The 18,610-nt window shown below is 53.0% G+C and overlaps 1 protein-coding gene across 1 annotated transcript; it reads right to left on the bottom strand.

Annotated features, from left to right (window-relative positions):
• Window positions 1–2,066: 2,066 nt before the first annotated feature.
• LOC129201294 (electroneutral sodium bicarbonate exchanger 1-like) lies at window positions 2,067–16,842 on the bottom strand. Its single transcript, XM_054812416.1, has 23 exons — window positions 16,668–16,842; window positions 16,223–16,351; window positions 15,621–15,756; window positions 15,251–15,411; window positions 14,629–14,760; window positions 14,375–14,484; window positions 14,097–14,254; window positions 13,651–13,738; window positions 13,023–13,169; window positions 12,748–12,839; window positions 12,069–12,243; window positions 9,322–9,455; window positions 8,402–8,647; window positions 8,190–8,295; window positions 7,113–7,274; window positions 6,282–6,395; window positions 5,797–5,958; window positions 4,948–5,199; window positions 4,093–4,161; window positions 3,435–3,608; window positions 3,198–3,335; window positions 2,651–2,748; window positions 2,067–2,154 (listed from the first exon to the last, which is right to left on the bottom strand). Exons 1-23 carry the CDS (start codon window positions 16,840–16,842, stop codon window positions 2,067–2,069), a joined length of 3,246 nt encoding a protein of 1,081 aa, XP_054668391.1.
• Window positions 16,843–18,610: the final 1,768 nt, after the last annotated feature.

The raw sequence follows: 18,610 nt of genomic DNA, 5'->3' as shown, positions 1-18,610 counted from the left end.
CTGCACCAGCACGACCCCTGCGTGTTCCTGTGGGCCAGGGACCTGCGGTTGATCCAAGGGGAGCAGGGCTGCAGGACTAGAGCAGATGCGCTCCTGTTTTACTGAGCGGACATCTCCTGAGCATGCCCCTCCGGGACGTCCCTGAGGCTGAAAGCCAGAGGGACTCGGCACCAGATTTCTTGCCCCGCACCACCACTCCCAGCCCCTTTGCTTGCCCAAAAAATGTTCCGGAAGCTGCTGCAGCCCCTCTGCACCTCCCACGGTGTGTCTGCCCCACTGCCCAAACTCTGGTGCCTGCCCAGCTCACCCAGCCCAGCCCAGCTCCTCTCCCGGACACAGCCCTAGTCCTGGCCCCACTGCCACCACGCTGAGGTGCGGTGGGTGCCAGGCCGCACTGCTTGGGGCTGGGTGCTGGCCCCCTGCCCGCCTACCTGCTCCCTGCGCTCGTTTCGGAGCAGCCTGGGCATCCCAGGCTTGCAGGGCCACCAGGAGGAGGAGGCGGTGGGCGAGAACCATGGCCCCCCCACACTCGCACCATGCTGCGACCACTGCTGCTGCAGCTGCCACTGCCGGAGCATTGCCTGCTGGCACAACACATCAAGGGAGAGCTCTGTGACCTCACAGCCCCACTGGGCCACGCCCTTCGCCAGGACAGGCTGAGAGAGTTGGGGTGGTTCTGTTACCGGAAAGCGGCAAAATAATTCACTCTCTAAGACTTATTTGGAAGTTTTAGAAAGCAGGCATTCTTTATTGCAGCGCTGGCTGCACGGGGGATAACTCCACCTAACGTGCACACCCAAAAGACAAAACTAGCAAGTATTTATACTATGTTAATATACATATTCAGTATATTTCCGAGTAGTGCTTATCACATTCATGGATTTTTCCGGGAACTCGTTAGCATATGCTAATGTCTTTCGCGCATGTTTGTTGGCACCTCCGGGTGGTCGTCCGGGGTCTTCAGGCTCAGTCCTGGTATGACGTATACCTTATCCCTCAAGGCTGCTTTTGGGATCACCTTGTAACTTTCTTATCTTTGCGCATCTGTTCTTCCAAGGCCAAGCTGTTTAAAATGAGATTGTTCCAGAGCTTCTTAACTTACAACTAAATATTTTCTAAGTTACAATGGTTTCCCTTTTGTTTGGTTACATCTATTGAGCAATGGATCTAATTGCTTGAATTGATCTTAGTATTTCAATATTCACAGGTATCAGTTCAGCCTGGAAAAGACAAGGCTCCGGGGAGATCTAATTGCTACCTTTCCGTACCCAAAGGGGCCTACAGGAAAGCTGGAGAGGGACTGTTTATGAGGGAGTGTAGTGATAGGACAGGGGTAATGGGTTTAAACTAAAAGAGGGGAGATTTAGATTAGATATTAGGAAGAAACTCTTTACTGTGATGATAGTGAGGCACTGGAACAGGCTGCCAGAGAGGTTGTGGACATCCCAGTACAAACTGGAACCCCTGATCCTTCCCAGTACAGACTGGAGCACGTTCTGCTATGTGCTGGGTTTGGCTGCCCCACGTGCCCGTGGGGAGGGCTGCGCAGCTGGGCCTCACCTGCCCTTCTCCAGCCCAGAGCCCGCAGTACAGCCTGGAGCTGCGTCCTCCTTCCCTGCCTTCAAGCACAGACCCCCCAAGGCCTCTTCTCCAGGCCCCTCTCCCCTCCCTGCTTTCTAGGGTCCAAAGCGCTGGCTGTAGCATCTTCTCCAGTGCCCAATGCCTCCTTTCCAGGGCCAAAATGCTCATTTTTGGGGCCCAAACCTGTCTTTTATTACCCACAGCCTTTTGTGAGGGCCCACAGTTTCATTCTTAGGGCCTGAACCCTCAAGGCGGAGCGAGTCGCCTGGCAACGCCTGCCAAAAAAAAAAAGGGAGAGCATCATCAGTGGATGATGGGGTTTGAGCCCCGTTCGTGGGACCACCGCGGCAGAGAGGAGCTGGCTGGCGTGCCACCGTCCTCGCCGCTGCTCGTTTGCTCAGCATTGCCGGCCGAAGCACGGGAAAACCGTACGCGCGCGTCTCGTCACGCTCGCATGCGGTCCTTTACCTTTTTCCTCCCCAAATTCAGACTGTTTCTGTGTTCATAGGGAGAGTCTTCCACACGGTCGTTTTCGACATTTCATCCCAGATATTAATCTCGGAAGGATCGGTCCTGCAATAAATATTTTACATCGCAATCCGTGATTACGGGAACTGCTGCCGCCAAGTGCGTTAGCACCAGCAAGAGGACCAGGGGGGCCCGGGGAACCAAAGCTCAGCGTAAGCACCGGAGGTTTTGCTGGATGAGGAGTTGCGGGAGGCAAGCCTGTAGAACAACAGCTCCAGGCAAAGGCTCTTGCTGGCGTTTAGCCCTGGAGCGGGCTCCTAAGCCACTGCTGCTACAGGTCGTGCCTACACCACCTCTTTCTTAAATATGAGGATCTCCTGCTACCCTAAAGTCACTGATGATGCAAGTTTTGGGGGTTAAATGGGAGTTGTGCAGCCGCTCTGCGCAGGGGCAGAGCCCCGCCATCGTCTCCAGCAGCCCTGCCCAGAAATTTGATTTTCCCGCCGAGCGGACCGCTTTACCGAGGGACGCTCGATAAAGACGGTGCCAAACACCTTCAAACGAATCTTGCCGGGGGTCCTGGCGCTTGGTGGCACTTTACCTGTCGCTGCTTTGCTGTGGGATATCCAAGTCGCTGGTCTTCCCCACTTTCAGTTGAACCCAATTTGCAGCAGCAGCTTCCATCACCTTCTGGGACTCCTGACGGAAAAGGGACAAATCAAGTTCTCGGTCTTTAATCAAAGCGGAGATAAACTCAGCACCCAGTAAAGACGTTGCACGCTGTCCTCTCCTCCTGACCTGCGGCAGCTTTAGCTATTAGTGCAGCAGGGTGAAGACCTTTCACTCCAAATACTTTGGGGGGATTAAAAAACGCTATTATGAGTAAACCTTTCCGTAGTATTAATAATAATTAATAATAATAATAATAATCTGTATTATAGGACTCATTTTTAAAATTATACCTCTAGTCAAGTGTTAAGCTCACTGCTAATTTAGGATAAAAGGTTACGATGTGTGATCCAGGCTATTAGGATCCGTTTCTGTTTAGTTCTGATCTTGCCCCGACATTTAAAGACGAGCTGTGGCAGAAAGAGGCAATCTCACAGCCCGAGGGAGACGCCCGGCCCCGAGCACCCAGCAAGCTTCACCTCTTCTTCTTTGGCTTCATTTTTGGCATCGTCCAACTTCTTCTGCTTGCTTTCTGGCATAAGGTCATCCAGAAAGCTGAGCTCTCGCTTCGAGAAGCAGAAATCCATCACTTTCCGGACAAAAACGAGAGCCAAAACCTTCACGAATAAGAGGGAAGGTGCAGCGAGGTCAGAGATGATGCCACAGCTCGCTCCGACGCTACAAACACCCCGACGCCGAGCAGCACCGGCTCTTACCATCATGGGGAAGATGATGGCGGCACGCGACACCTTGATGGCCCAGAGCAGGACGAGGCAGATCAGCTGGATCATGGTGAAGCAATGCACCTTTCGCAAGGGGACGTGCCGCAGGTAGATGATATCCGGCTGGTGTTTCGCCGGCATCCCAAACAGCTTCAAGCGATCGAAGAACTGTAAAATAACAGTGAGAAGTTTCTGGCCCCGGGGAGACGCGGAGGGAGTGTTCAGGATCTCACTTGCAATGAGAAATCCTGGATCCCACCGCGTTCCTCTGCGAGCAGCACCCAATTTTCCCTCCGCTCCATCTATAAACCGGCTTGCCCGCGAGAGCTGCCCACCGAACTGCAATTATTCCCCGTTATTCTGTTCTCAGCGTTTCTCAGCACGCTGAATCCCCCAGCAAGGATTTCCACCAGCCACAGAAATCGCCTTCCCTTCGCGCTGAATTCCCCCATTTTCCCGTAACCTGCCCTGAACTTGCCCGGTCCTCCCGGCCCTATACACCTCCTGTGCCTCCTCCAATCTTTTTCTTACACAAAATATTTTGATCGCTTGCTTTCGGAGAGGGGTTTTTCCCCCCATGCCACTGCTTTTTTTACCTGCTTCTATAGAGATGAAATACCAGGGACCCAACACGCTGTAAAAGAGGCCGTACCTGAATTCCTCTGAGCGACGACACACCCATGTAGAGAAAGACGCCATAAAGCACAGGCATTGGTATAAACTCCAAAAATAAATACAGAAGTTAGTGCATTCTTGTTTTCAAATTGCATTTTCAGTATTACCGCTCTCTTCTACAGTCCCTGCCTAAAATTGCCTAAAGCCTTCCAGCTTCCACAGGGTTAGAGAAGTGTCGCATTTTAACCATCAGAGATTTTGTGCGTGCGAATGATTTAATGCTCTGCTTTAGGCTGAGCTTTTGAGTTACACTTCATCAGAATAATCCTGTTTTCCAGAAAGGTTGGAGGAAAATAGGTGATTTCGCCCATGCTACCATATGCCGCGTTCTGTGACGGTAGAAAAACATTTGTACGTGTTCTTGTGGCAACACGCAAGAGCAGCGTGCCTCCTGTGAGCCTAGAGATGAGATTACTTTGTGGGAGGAACACGCAAGGAAGCCCACGGGGACGATTTCAGCGCGTTTAGCTACTGGGAACGGCTGTTCCGAGGCATCTGGGGGAACAAATTGCAAGCAATAACGTGCTGCCTGGTTGAAAGAGCAGAGGTACTGCTCTAAATACGCTTCACCGTAACCCATAAACACGGGTGGGCCTGAAAGACATCTGAAAATCCAAGCAGTTGGCTTGCTCGCTTGGCTCGAGCGTGCCAAACTGGGGTCTGAAGGGCTGGAAAGTGCAACCGAGGGTGGTTCCCACCACGGATCGAGCCCCAAGGTTTGGGATCACCTCCTCCTCTGCTCCACAGCTACTCAGGCCTGGAGAAAGGGGACTAGTTTTGCATAACCTCCAAAAAGCTTGCGGTTGTTGGGTGGTTTCCATTTTCCTCTTACCTTTAACACCGAAGTGAAGAAGACTGAGCAGCCCATGAGCACAAAGATCATCAAGCCAGTGACTCTCTGCTCTCGTATCCCCAGAAACTTGGGCTGTTCTCCTGGAGCTGAGCAGCCAGACTCTACTTTGAGGCTATTCACGTGGGTGATGGACAGGACGGTCGCAGCCACAAACCACGGCAGCCCCATCACGGAGCACACCCCCAGCATCACGGCCACCATGAAGAGGTCCAGGTGGTACCCGCATCCTTTCTGCGCGGAGCGAAACAAGAAACAGAGCATCTCACGGGACAAGAGCAAGGACAACGTCGCAAGTCAGACCCAAACAACCCTGTTTGAGCTCAAGTCGACGTCTTGAAAATTTAAAACACGAACTGGAAACAAATAAGGATGTATCCAGTCTTTGCGCAAGCACCTTGCATGACAATCCGGCAGCACTTCAGACAAAGTGGATTTGGGGAGTTTGTATCTACTTCTCAACAAAAAAAACCCACCTTACTATTTTTCATTCATAAAGACATTTCTACCACTTGCGAGTAAGATATGACTCTCAGTTATGCCTGGCAGCACATCAAAATGATTCGTTCCCCAGCTGCTGCTGACATTTTAAAACAAAAGCGTGCTTCTACAACGCTCTAAGCTTAATATGCTCCTCCGAAAGATTGCTCATCTGAACTCCCCTGTTGTCGTTTGCTCCCTGTGTCATCATTAAGCCAGGAGACCATCTTGCCACGCTGCCTGACGTTGTTCCAAACCAATGCCTTCACAAGGCATTTGGAATTGGAGCTTCTCCCCGTACCTGCAGCCCAGAGCGCGTTGCGGATGGGGTTGTCTCCTGCAGCCCCTTACCTTCAGCCTGTGCTCCTTCCTGTTCACGATAAGAGCCGTGATCTGCTGGTCCATGAATATCAAGATGGTGCAAAGCAGAGCTGGGATGAGCGCAGCCACCACCGTCCACCAAGGGTTGGGTCCTGTGGGGCTGATGAACCACCCGCGGTCGTCTCTGGTAGGCTGCAACAAAGCACACACATCAGCCTCGTCTCCCAGCCCAGCTACTTCACCGATTTGGATTTTCCCCTCCATCCCCGTGTCACAGCATCTCCCAGCCCTGGTTTCACGTCACCCCGGGGCTCAGCAGTGCCAGCATCCTCTTTGCAAGCACCTGTAGCTATTTCTCCTGCAGGTACCTAGTTTTGGGGCTGTCTTCTCATTTCCAGGAGGAAACGATGCACTTGGAGGTGGAGGAGGAGATGGTCACACCACCAGCATCTCCTCCAGACTCAGCCCTGTCCTGCCCTGGTGAAACCTGCTCCGTGCCACAACACCCCCCCTACCTTGAACATATGGGGGATGTGGAGCTTCGGTGACGGGATCCCAGTCATGAAGTCAATGAGCACCATGATGACGATGGTGAGGAAAACAGCAAAGTCACTTATTGTGGACCGCACCTGGGGCAAGAAACCAGAGCTGAAAGGGGCATCGCAAAGGGGGCCGCAACATGAGATGGAAAAATGAGAGACATCAACAACATTAAGGCTGGTTAACAAAATCCCACCACTCTGAGGACATGCAGCCAAATCCCTTGGTTAGCTACTGTTGCTGTGCTTGTCTCTGTGAGAGCTGGTGTCAGACAATAAAAAAAAAAAGAGTTTAATTAGGTGGAAGAGGGTTGTTTGAATTCAAACCTTAAGTAAAAAAAATATTAAAAAATAAGGAAGCAGATGGCTGCCACTGCAGCCACGCTCACAGCTAAAATGGGAATAAGGCGCACTGAGGCATCGTATGTTCCTCAAAAGGAAGAAAAAGTGTCTTTTCCTATGGCAGCTCCTCATTTGAACCAACTTTCCCCTTGAGCATAATGCACAGAAGGTTAAAAAAAAAAAAAAAAAAAAGGCAAATAAACCCCCACAACTTTGGAAGACCTCATTTCCCACTGCCTGAGCAAAATATCGCTCGGGGGCAGGTCGCGAGGCAGGTGGGAAACGCCACGGTCGTTTAGCACTCATGGAAACGAGGGAGGGACATCCAAGCTGCTGGAGAGTTTGGCCTTCAAGGTCAATGTTTCCCAGCTTGACCAAGCGGTGGCAAATACTGCTTAGCGCTCCGGGAAAGCCATTTTGGGAAATGAGTGTGGAGACTGCTGCCGGCCACCATCTTCTACCTACTCTGGTTGGGAAGTAACGGCTGCTTTTAAACTTCTTCAAGAAGCTCGACAGGACAAAGGTGGAGAAGAAGAGGATGCAGCACCAGAAGAGGACATTAGGCGCGTAGGGGCCATTGCGTCCACAGGCAGGTCCGTGAAACTCTCCATGCAAATACCGACATTCCTGGAGAAACAGAGCGTCAGGACACAAAGGTAGTGCACGTGCGGCAAGGAAACCTGGGATAACTCGGGGCTTTTGAGGATCTTGGTCCAAGATCCATGACCTTGTAACTGCTGCTGCTGCTGCTGCTGCTGCTGACGGAGATTTATATTGAATGAGCAGCAGCTGAACAAGTGACACATCGAACCGCACAGAGGAGAGCGGAGAGGCGAGATGTGATGGGACACCATATCACAGACCCATGGCACATCCTCCGCTCGAATGGCAGGCAACCGTGGCTGAAGAAGACGCCAAGAGGGGAAGGAAACACTGGAAGTTCTTGGGGATAGAGAAAGAGGGAGCAGGGAATGAGGGCTAAGACAGCCGCGGAAGGAAAGGAGAAGAGACGAATCGTCCCTTCCCAGCGAAGGGCTCCCAGGACACGGCCAAGAGGGGATGAAGATGTCCTGAAGAGCCTCCCATCCTATGCCTGGGCTTTGCTTCCAGCAACAGCAGCCCGAGAGGCTGCTCAGACGTGCAAATTTATGCATGGACCTACAGACAGTGCTGAGTAAGCAAGCAAGGACTGGAGTTCTTAGGAACCAAGTAAGGAAGCTAAGGACTACCTTCAAGCAGGAACTTAAGTCCTCCAACTTCTACAAGAATCAAACCACCCACTTAACCTTGCTCCTGGTCAGAAAAATTGTCCTGCGACAGGGTCAAGGAGGACAGTTATTACCCACGATGTTGGGGGGACAAGGTGGACTCTCCTTCCCAGGACCAAGCGGGTTAAAACCACACGTTAGATTTAAAGAATGACTTTGCAGAGCAGCACTAGCACAGTCTGAAGCCCCTCATCACCCGAAGGGCTCTGACTTTTGCAAAATGTGAACGCCCCTGGACCCCGCGGCCGCGGAAGTAGTGGCTTGGGGCACTTACAGTCACCGTGAGGTTTTCCCAGGCGATGCCAGACACGTCGATCTCGTTGCTCTCCCAGAAACGCAGGGTTGCCTTGCTGGGATGGCTTGGTGCCTCACACTTACAGCTGGGAGGAGAAAAGCCAAGACGAGGGTGAGGGAAAGGCAATAGAGGTGCAGCCCTGAGCTCCTGCCAAGGGGCAGCAGCCTTTTAGGAGGAAAAAAAAAACTCACTAGTAGACGGTGAGGAAGTCGAGCTTGCTGTGCATGTGCACAGGGTAGGTCTCTCGCAGGTGACTCAGCTTCTCCAGAGCCTCGTAGATGAAGATGATGCAGATGAGGGAGGCGAAGGCTTCTTCGGTGAAGCGGGTGATGTAGCACACCAAACAGCTGGCGTCGGTGGCCACCAGCACTATGCAGAAGGCGGCAGTCCACAGCCCGATGCAGGCCCGCAGAGAGAGATAGGAGAGCGCGTACTCCCTGGGAAACCAAAATCAAACAAAGGGTGGAAAGGCCAGGAAGAGGCGCCGAGCCGTGCCTTCCTTCGGGGAAAATCACGAGCAATTTAGGAGCACGTCAAGGCTGCAGATGGTAAATGCACTTTCCATGTCCTACTACAGACAGCCTTGGGGCTGCGGTGCAGGGTGCGGACCTGCAGGAGGAGAGGCCAATTATTTCATGATTGTTATTTAACAATTAGCTTGTGTTAAGGCCTTGGAGGCTAATTGAGGTCAGGGCCCTTTGTGGAAGGTGGTGTCCTCCCACATCACCCCCATGCCCTAACACCAAAACCCCGGCTGATTTTGCACCCAGTCACCTGCTACCAGCAAGCTGGGGCTGAAGAATAAATTGAATTGCAATCAGGGTGTCTCATCTCACATCAAACTCATCACAACACAAGGATCCCCATCCTTATGGCTTCTCCTCTTCCTGCTTCATTTTAACCCTAAAAACCCCAAACAACCTCATCCATCCTTCAGAGACCAAGGGCTCTTGCACCATCACATACTAAAGCAGCAGCGTGCAACGTCTGCGACACAGAAAACAACTGAAATCTAACAACTCTCACTGAGAAAAAGACGAGAAAAACATCTTTTCTCCACCACTGCCTCCTGAAGGCTCTCGCGGCACTCGGCCGCGGCAGCCGGCCTTACTTGCAGAATTTGTAGAGGATCTTTTCGAACACGAGGACGGGTCCAGTGCTGCCGAGGACGGTGAGAGGTTGGCCAGCAAAGAGGGAATACACCACGCCGGTCATGGATGCGCCCAGCAGTGACTCCATGGCACTCTGTCCAGGGAAGAGGCAGCAGCGAGGAAATAAATCAATGGGAATGTGGTGGGTTGACCCTGGCTGGGGGCCAGGTGCCCACCAGAGCCGCTCTCTCACTCCCCTTATTCACTAAACAGGGGAGAAAAGGCATAATGAAATGCTTGTAGGTCGAGATAAGGACAGGGAGAGATCACTCACTAATTGTTGTCACGAGCAAAACAGACCAAACTTAGAGAGGGAATTCATCTAATTTATTACTAGGCAAAACAGAGTAGAGGAATGAGAAAATAAAATCAACTCTTAAAACACTTCCCCCCACCCCTCCCATCTTCCCGGGCTCAACTTCACTCCCGGCTTCAACCTTCCCCCCCTCAGCGGCACAGGGGGACGGGGAATGGGGGTTACGGTCAGTTCATCTCACGGTGTTTCTGCCGCTTCTTCATCCTCAGGGGGAGGACTCCTCTCATCGTTCCCCTGCTCCAGCATGGAGTCCCTCTCACGGGGTGCAGACCTTCAGGAGCAAACTGCTCCAGCGTGGGGTCCCCCACGGGGTCACAAGTCCTGCCAGCAAACCTGCCCTGGCGTGGGCTCCCCTCTTCACGGGTCCACCGGTCCGGCCTGGAACTTGCTCCAGCGTGGGCTTCCCACGGGCCGCAGCCTCCTTCAGGTGTCTCCACCTGCTCCGGCGTGGGGTCCTCCACGGGCTGCAGGTGGAATCTCTACACCCCCTCATCCTTCCTCCATGGGCTGCAGGGGGAATCTCTGCACCCCCTCATCCTTCCTCCATGGGCTGCAGGTGGAATCGCTACACCCCCTCATCCTTCCTCCATGGGCTGCAGGGGGACAGCCTGCTTCACCATGGCCTTCACCACGGGCTGCAGGGGGATCTCTGCTCCGGCGCCTGGAGCTCCTCCTCCCCCTCCATCTGCACTGACCTTGGTGTCTGCAGAGTTTCTTACATCTTCTCACTCCTCTCTCCGGCTGCAAAAGCTCTCTCTCTAAGTGTTTTTCTTCTTCTTAAATATGTTATCACAGAGGCGCTGATTGGCTTGGCCTTGGCCAGCGGCGGGCCCGTCTTAGAGCCGGCTGGCATTGGCTCTATCAGACACAGGGGGAGCTTCTAGCAGCTTCTCACAGAAGCCACCCCTGTAGCCCCCCCGCTACCAAAACCCTGCCATGCAAACCCAACACATTCCACCCCTCGCCTCTGTGAATCACATATTTAAGAATTATTAAAACATATTCAACAGAAAAACTACACACACACTAATCACATCAACAAGGAAAAAGAAAAAGAATTCCCCCCACCAGAATCAAAGCAACACTATCACAACACTAAACAAGAGTAGACAATACACACAGAATCCACCTCTTGTCCCTTCACCGCTATTTCACTCTCAATCTACGTTCAGTCAATGTTTTGCTCGTTACCTCTTCCAATTACTGTCCTTATCTCAATTTTCTCGTGCCCCACGTTGGGCGCCAAAAAAGACTGTGGTGGGTTGACCCTGGCTGGGGGCCAGGTGCCCACCAGAGCCGCTCTCTCACTCCCCTCATTCACTAAACAGGGGAGAAAAGGCATAACGAAATGCTTGTAGGTCAAGATAAGGACAGGGAGAGATCACTCACTAATTGTTGTCACGAGCAAAACAGACCAAACTTAGAGAGGGAATTCATCTAATTTATTACTAGGCAAAACAGAGTAGAGGAATGAGAAAATAAAATCAACTCTTAAAACACTTCCCCCCACCCCTCCCATCTTCCCGGGCTCAACTTCACTCCCGGCTTCAACCTTCCCCCCCTCAGCGGCACAGGGGGACGGGGAATGGGGGTTACGGTCAGTTCATCTCACGGTGTTTCTGCCGCTTCTTCATCCTCAGGGGGAGGACTCCTCTCATCGTTCCCCTGCTCCAGCATGGAGTCCCTCTCACGGGGTGCAGACCTTCAGGAGCAAACTGCTCCAGCGTGGGGTCCCCCACGGAGTCACAAGTCCTGCCAGCAAACCTGCCCTGGCGTGGGCTCCCCTCTTCACGGGTCCACCGGTCCGGCCGGGAACTTGCTCCAGCGTGGGCTTCCCACGGGCCACAGCCTCCTTCAGGTGCCTCCACCTGCTCCAGCGTGGGGTCCTCCACGGGCTGCAGGTGGAATCGCTACACCCCCTCATCCTTCCTCCATGGGCTGCAGGGGGACAACCTGCTTCACCATGGCCTTCACCACGGGCTGCAGGGGGATCTCTGCTCCGGCGCCTGGAGCTCCTCCTCCCCCTCCATCTGCACTGACCTTGGTGTCTGCAGAGTTTCTTACATCTTCTCACTCCTCTCTCCGGCTGCAAAAGCTCTCTCTCTAAGTGTTTTTCTTCTTCTTAAATATGTTATCACAGAGGCGCTGATTGGCTTGGCCTTGGCCAGCGGCGGGCCCGTCTTAGAGCCGGCTGGCATTGGCTCTATCAGACACAGGGGGAGCTTCTAGCAGCTTCTCACAGAAGCCACCCCTGTAGCCCCCCCGCTACCAAAACCCTGCCATGCAAACCCAACACAGGGAAAAAGAAGAAAAAACCCAAAGCAAATTCACTGCAGCGAAGATTTTGCATGAGTTTTGCGCTCCCCCACGCCACCCAAGAGAGGTGCTCACGATGTGGCCGTCGGTCGCCTCCCCCAGCAGTCCCCCGAAGGTGATGACAGGGGACATGCAGGCACAGAAGAGGAAGAGGAAGGACGCCAGACACTGCAGGCTCAGACCATCCCGAAAGTCGCTCCAGAACCACGGGGCTTTGCGCTTCACGTCCAGGATCAAACCTCCAAAGAGCCTGGAGGAAGGAAAAACAAATAGACTGTTTCCCTGCAAGACCACACAGAGGGGGTTTTGCTGCAGAAGGACAAGCCCAAGCAGACAGTAACCTTCATTGCTAACCAGCAGCAGTCTCCTTCGGCCGTTTTATACCCGGCAGAAACCAAGCAAGCACAAAAAACCCCTCCAACAAAAAGAAAAAGGACCAAACCTGAAAGCCCATCCCCTCTTACTGCAACTGTCCCTTGCTTGGAGAAGCAGCAGAGCTCTCCCTGGAGGTATTTACACAGCTGCTTCCACCCCAAATCAAGAAAATCTGTCTGCAGTGGTGCTGTGGCTGAGCCCAGCTGCCCAGATCTCACCTGCCCAGCCCAGGGGACCAAGCTGGTAATGTGAAGCCCCTTCACTGAACCAACTAACCCCAGAAAACTGCTACAAGGGAAGGTGCACGCTCCGATTCTAGAGGCAAAGAGAAAAAAAAAAAAAACAAACAACAAACCCCACAAACTATTAAAGCTCACACCTTCCCGTGCGCTCCAGTTCAGGACCACTGTGTTTCTCTGGCTTGCTGTGAGAAGCACTGTCATCGAGAGCTCCTGGCATCTTCCTTTTTCCCTGTTAAAAAGGAAATAAGCCAAAGCTATGGATTCGTAACCACTGGCTTGTTGGGCTTCTGGTCTGGGTATGTGACTGCGTCAAACTGGGACCTGGTGAATCTGGGTCCCAGAACAGCATCCCCGGCCGGCCGGCCGCCGGCCTGCCCGTCCCCCTCGCGCCTCCCTCCGCCGCAGCACCCACCTGCGAAGGGACGTTTTTCGGGGGCTCGATTCGGATCGATGGATCCCATTCTCCTGGCGGTAAGACCGTGACCTGATCCAGAAACTCGTCGATGCCGGCCACGAGGTCAGCCCGGTTCTTGGCTTTATAGGCAACGTCACGGAAAACCTGCCGACAGGAGGCAACCTGCTCAGAGGACAACCCATCTCCGATGTCCTAAGCACTACGGTAAGCTCCTGGCTAAATGCAAGATCATTTTCCCCAAATTTCCTGCTTGTAATGGCAGGAAATATTCCCCCAAATGGAAAAATCTGTCCATCACGGTACTTGTAATCATGTCCTCCACGAGGTCCCCATCCCTCATGGCACACCATACCCTTTTGCTCAAAGCGGGGAAGTTTCACTGGCCCTGGCAACGCCACCACTGGGGACAGGGTGCTGGGGACCCCGGGGAGGTGCAGGATGCACACCGGGTGGGATTTCAACCTCCAAGAGGTGGGGTGATACAAATCCGTGCGTTTGCTTCGGCGTGTGAACGAGGGGTGGGCTATCTGGAGAGGTGTGGGCAGTTGGGAAGCAAATCCTCTTCCTCACTACTGCAGAGAGCTGAAGAAAACCAAAAATGACCCGGAATTCTCTCTTCTCGCACCTCATCCGTCATGATAGTAGCCATGGACCTGCCGATCTCATGGTACTGATGGGCTTTGCCTTCTGGTCCAAGCAAAACAAACAGGAACCTGGGCAAGAAAAACACAATGAGCGAGAAGAACGTGTCCTTGCTCAAAGGACACCCAAGGAAATCCCTGGGAGCCCCCAGCCCCGAGCGCAGCTCCAGAGGGGACACGTAGGCTCACCGACTCCGCCAGGAATTTGAAATTCACCAAAACCGATGGCAAATTTAATTTTTGGGCCAATTTTCATTAAAATTGGCCAAGGGGTTTGAAAGACACAGCAGGGAAGGGATGCGAGTGGGAGAAATGTCCTCGCTCCCCCTGCCCTTGTTCCCTTGGGACGCCAAACTGATGCATGCACCTTGATGTTCTTTCGTTGGGTGGGGGTTTTTTGAAATAAAATCTTTGTGCTTCTCGTTCAGACCTTGTTGGGATGGGAACTTCCGTCATGCCCGAGAGGAGGACAGCCGGGGTCAGGCGGACAAATGCCACGATGGGCTGGCGAAGGAAATCCAGCTCTCCTACGAGCACGTTGGATGCTTCAGCCCCGGTGGGAATTTTCTTCATGAAATGCAGCTGCGCCTAGGCACAACAAGCGATTTTCAGGCAAATACCCCAAAAGCAAAGCCCTCAGCACTCTGCAGCCAAATTTGCAAGACCAAATCTGGCCCTAAAGGCATAAGATAGCTACGAGCGTCTCACCTTGCTTAAGTCCATCGCGTTGCTCTCGTGGTTCACCCCATTTTTAGCTTCTGCAGTGGTAGGAGAAGGATGCGGGGTGAGTGTTTGGGCTGGTAGGAAAAAGAAAGACACTCAGAAAGACGGACAAGGAGCAATTGGGATGCTTCTCCTCTGCCAGGACAAGTCGAATGGGACCAGAGCCCTGCAGGAACCCTCACCTGGCTTGTCAAGGAGGTGCAGGTCTGACTGCTTCTTGCTCACATCAGCAAACGAGCGGACGATGGGAAGAAGGTTGTTTCTTTTCTTCTCATTCTGATGGTGATGCTTCTTCAGTAGGACTTCTCGAACTTTTGCCCGCACGTGCTCGTCAAACTCCGTGGACTGGTCTTGCGGGCCCAGGATCATATCTGGGGATGGCAAAGGGAAACGAAGCCGTCAGAGCAGAAACCCCCCCAGGTCCCAACCCCCGAAGCCCCCAGGGGAAGGCTGTGCCATGCAGGATCCCCTGACACAGGCCCAGCCTTGCTTAGCAAGACATTTTAATACAGTTCAGCCTTTGCAGCGAAAGCAAGAAGTTTCTTTTGCTAAAAAACACGAGCAAAGTGCTTATTCATCACTCTGCTAAGATAATTATTTCCCATTCGAAATAATGCAATTTTCTTGCCCCGTCTGGCCTTTCTGTCTGACTCTACACATTTAAAAAAAAAGCTGGAAAAAACACACCAGAAAAAGCTGGTGTGACTGTTGCACGCCCAGCCTGCATCCAAAACCAACTTAAAAACACAGCGGGGTTTCTGGAAAAGGACGCGCCATTGGGGCAGGGTTTGATTCGGGAGCGGAGGGCACCGCGGCAAACCGAGCTCGGCCGTTCCCGCAGAGACGCGGCGCCCGCGGTACCTGCAATCTCTTCGATGCTGTTGGCACAAATGTCCAGCAGCACCGTCCCGTTGATGATGCAACTCCTCAGCTCAGAGAGGCTGTGCAAGGACAGCGTGGCCACGTAGGGCTTGCTCCAGCGCTCGCCGCCGTCTTCCACGTCCTCCTCAAACTTCAGCCACCTGCGGACATCAGGCGCGATCAGCCCCATTGCGAGGAAACGGCCTCAGCTCCGCAACCCCTTTAACAGAGCTACAGGGCGGCGAGAGAAGGCTCCTCGCATCGGCACCTGCAAAAGCTTTGCCAAAGTCCCGGAGAGCGGAAAGCAGAGCCCGCGGGCGCTGCCGGCAAGGGGACTCCTCTCCCACCGCGGCCGGCAGCGGGGATTTACCTTGCCGTTTCCTTCCACTCGGCATCTTCACCCTCTTTCACGCAGATCTCATCCAGCTCGGTGAACAAGTCATGGGGAACGTGCTGCTCGTCCTCCTCGGTCCCGAGGATGAACTGCACTCGCTGGGACGGAGTGTCTGGGGGCAGAAGGCAAAGCCCCGTCCCGTTACCGTGCCCGAATACGGCCCGTCACGCTCACAGGCAAAGCGGGCATCGATCGGCACCATAAACATCGGGCTGGCCCCTCTGCCCTGGCTCTGTCCAGGCTTGCACAGAGCCCCAGAGAAGGAGAAGCATCTAATCCACCTCTGCATAAGGATGGGCACCTTCCCTTCCCCACAGTTCCATTTTTAAAGCCAGGATCCCTCTGAGGAAGGCGAGCCTAAATCCTTTATGCATTTAACTGTCTTAAAAAAAAATAAAAAAAAAAAAAAAAGAGAAGAAAGAGGAAAGTTTGGGAAAAGAGAGAGGGTCCTGCTAAATGATGCCGCTTTCCCTCGGAGGAACAGCAAGCCACTCAAACCGGCACGGGGACCTGCTTGCAGAAGACCCCAGCACCCACGTAGCCCCGAGGAGTTCAGTGAACGCTGCGGCGGGACTTACAGTGGTAGCCCTGCTCCGTCGGGGCAGAGTCCTTCTCCCGTTCCCGATGCTTCTGGCTGTGGGGACGGTGATGCCGGTGGCTTTGCCTCACCAGCGGCATCCGCACGCCCACGTACAGGGTCCGGTGGCCTGCGAAAAAGCGGCGTTTGCATCGTTCTCGATACCGCGGAGACACTTGACGCAGATGCTGCAATTAAATCAGTGCAGCCATCCCAGGAGGAAACACCAACTTCTCTTAATTTTCTTTTAACTGGATCCCTGAACGTCACAGACCTGCCCTTTTTTCCCAAGCCTATTTTACTCAAACTTTGCAACGAGAGAGCAACAACAAGTGATGGCTCCCGATCATCTAAAATGCCAAGCAAGGGACGTCGCAGGGACTTTGTGCGACGGGAAAAGGCGCTGGGCTGGCGGCTCCTCTACCGGGATCTCAGCAGAGACTCACCTTCCAACTCCTCCTTCTCATAGTGAATATTGACGACGTTGCTCGTTCTTCCTTGGTCAATCACTGCCTCTTCGTCATCTCCCTGTTTAGAAATGAGAAGGGAAAAGTTGTGCAGAGCTCCCTTACGTCCTCCCGGCCATCGTCCACCCCCGCGTCCACCCAAATCCACGAGCATCACGCCTCCGCGTGCCTCCTCCTCCAGGCACAGCCCTAAAAGCACGGACTTGGAGGAGGTTTCTCTTCCCATAACCCAATAAAACAGCCCGTAGCATCGTTCAAACACAAAAAAAACCCCCAAAAAACCCCTCCGAGATTTGCACCCAGTTGCTCGATTTCTGAAACCGAAGTTTGAAGAAGAGCAAAACACCAAGAAAACTTGGGGAACTGTCAGGGCTGTTGGACGAAATTCAAGAAGCAAGAGCTACACCGGGCACTGGGAAACAGCCCAAAAGAACCAAACCCATAATTTAAAATAAAACTTCAAACGCTGCGCTGGCAGATGCTGCCCGTTGTACTAATAATGATGCATTAATCAAAAAGACTTAATTAAAAAAAAAAAACAACAAACCCAAAGCCAGAAAATAAATAACTTGTTACGATTTAAGCTGCAAACACTAACGTGAAATCTGCTTTTTATCCCCCAAATTCCTGCTTCGACTGAACAGCATCACCTGCCACCGCGCAGCAGCGATGCTCAGGAAAGGCACCAGTTAATTTAACGAACAAGAGGAAGAAACGCTCCTGTCTGGAAACGAGTTTGCTGGTCCCCGAGTATTAATTTCAGAGCCGACCTGTTGCTAACTCCCCGCCAGCTCCTGGGACTCGCCCACGTAACCCGGCAGCCGGATTATCACGCGCCCGTGGCTTTCCTGTCCTCTCTCCGATGATGGCCTCCACCACCCTCCGTCCCCTCTTAGCAAAAATGCATCCTGCTCCCCTTTGGTTTTGCCAAAAAAAAAAAAAAATCCCCCAAAAAACCAACCCCAAGAAACTCCAAACCCCAAGCCGGGAAAAGGTATGGGATGAAAGGGCTTAATAAAATCGCTTTAAATTGCAATTTAAAAAAAAAAAATTACTGCTTAAAGAAAAAATCGCGGTTTCAAAAAAAAATCGCAGTTTAAAAAAAAAAAAATCGCGATTTAAACGAAATCACAAGCTCGAGCACATTAGGTGGGTGTTGGAGTGGGAATACACGGGGCAGTTTGGGAGTCAAACACCCCGCGGGTGACACAGGAAAGTCTCCGTCTCTCTTAGAAACCGTTTTGCCCCCGTACTCCGACCAACGACGCTGAACCTGCCGCCGGGAGCCCTCCCCGGCACAAAGCATCTCCCCCCTCCGCATCCCTCTGCGCTCCGGGGAAATGCCGACGGGATTTCGGGGAGAGGTTTCCAACCGTTTGGGGCGGGGTGGGGGGGCATCGGGGACGTTGGGCCCCTCGGCAGAGCCCCTACCTGTAACTCTTCCAGCAGCGTCATTTTGTAACCCTCGTCCTGGCTCATCCTGACGTCGGTCAGCGGTTTTGGGGTTTTGGGGATCAATCAAGGGGGGTTAGACCCCCCCCAGGACACCGCAGTAACCCTCACCGAGAGGAGCTCAGTGTCGCCCGCTGTGTACCAACTCCAGGTACACAAAAAGTGACCGTTTCTTGGAATCGGAATCTTGGGCATGGGCGGTTATTTAAAGCCACACAACCCCAAAACTCATCCTGCTTGGAAAACTTAGTGGATGGGGAGAAACCAGCTCTGTTTTGAACCAAACCTACCCGGAGGAGAGAAATGGGGTGTAAACGCCGGGGCGAAAGGCATAAGCGGCGTTTTGGTGTGTTTCACAGCACAAGCTGCCAACATACGACTGAGGCGCAAACCCTTGGGAAAATACCCGTTACGGGGCGGCTCAGATCCCCCGCTGCTTTTATATTATTAAGTTTTAAAGCTTCAGGAGC

Source organism: Grus americana, unplaced genomic scaffold (assembly GCF_028858705.1).
Source record: "Grus americana isolate bGruAme1 unplaced genomic scaffold, bGruAme1.mat scaffold_91, whole genome shotgun sequence".
In the NCBI taxonomy this organism is placed as follows: domain Eukaryota; kingdom Metazoa; phylum Chordata; class Aves; order Gruiformes; family Gruidae; genus Grus; species Grus americana.
This window is presented reverse-complemented; position numbering and strand designations above follow the sequence as displayed.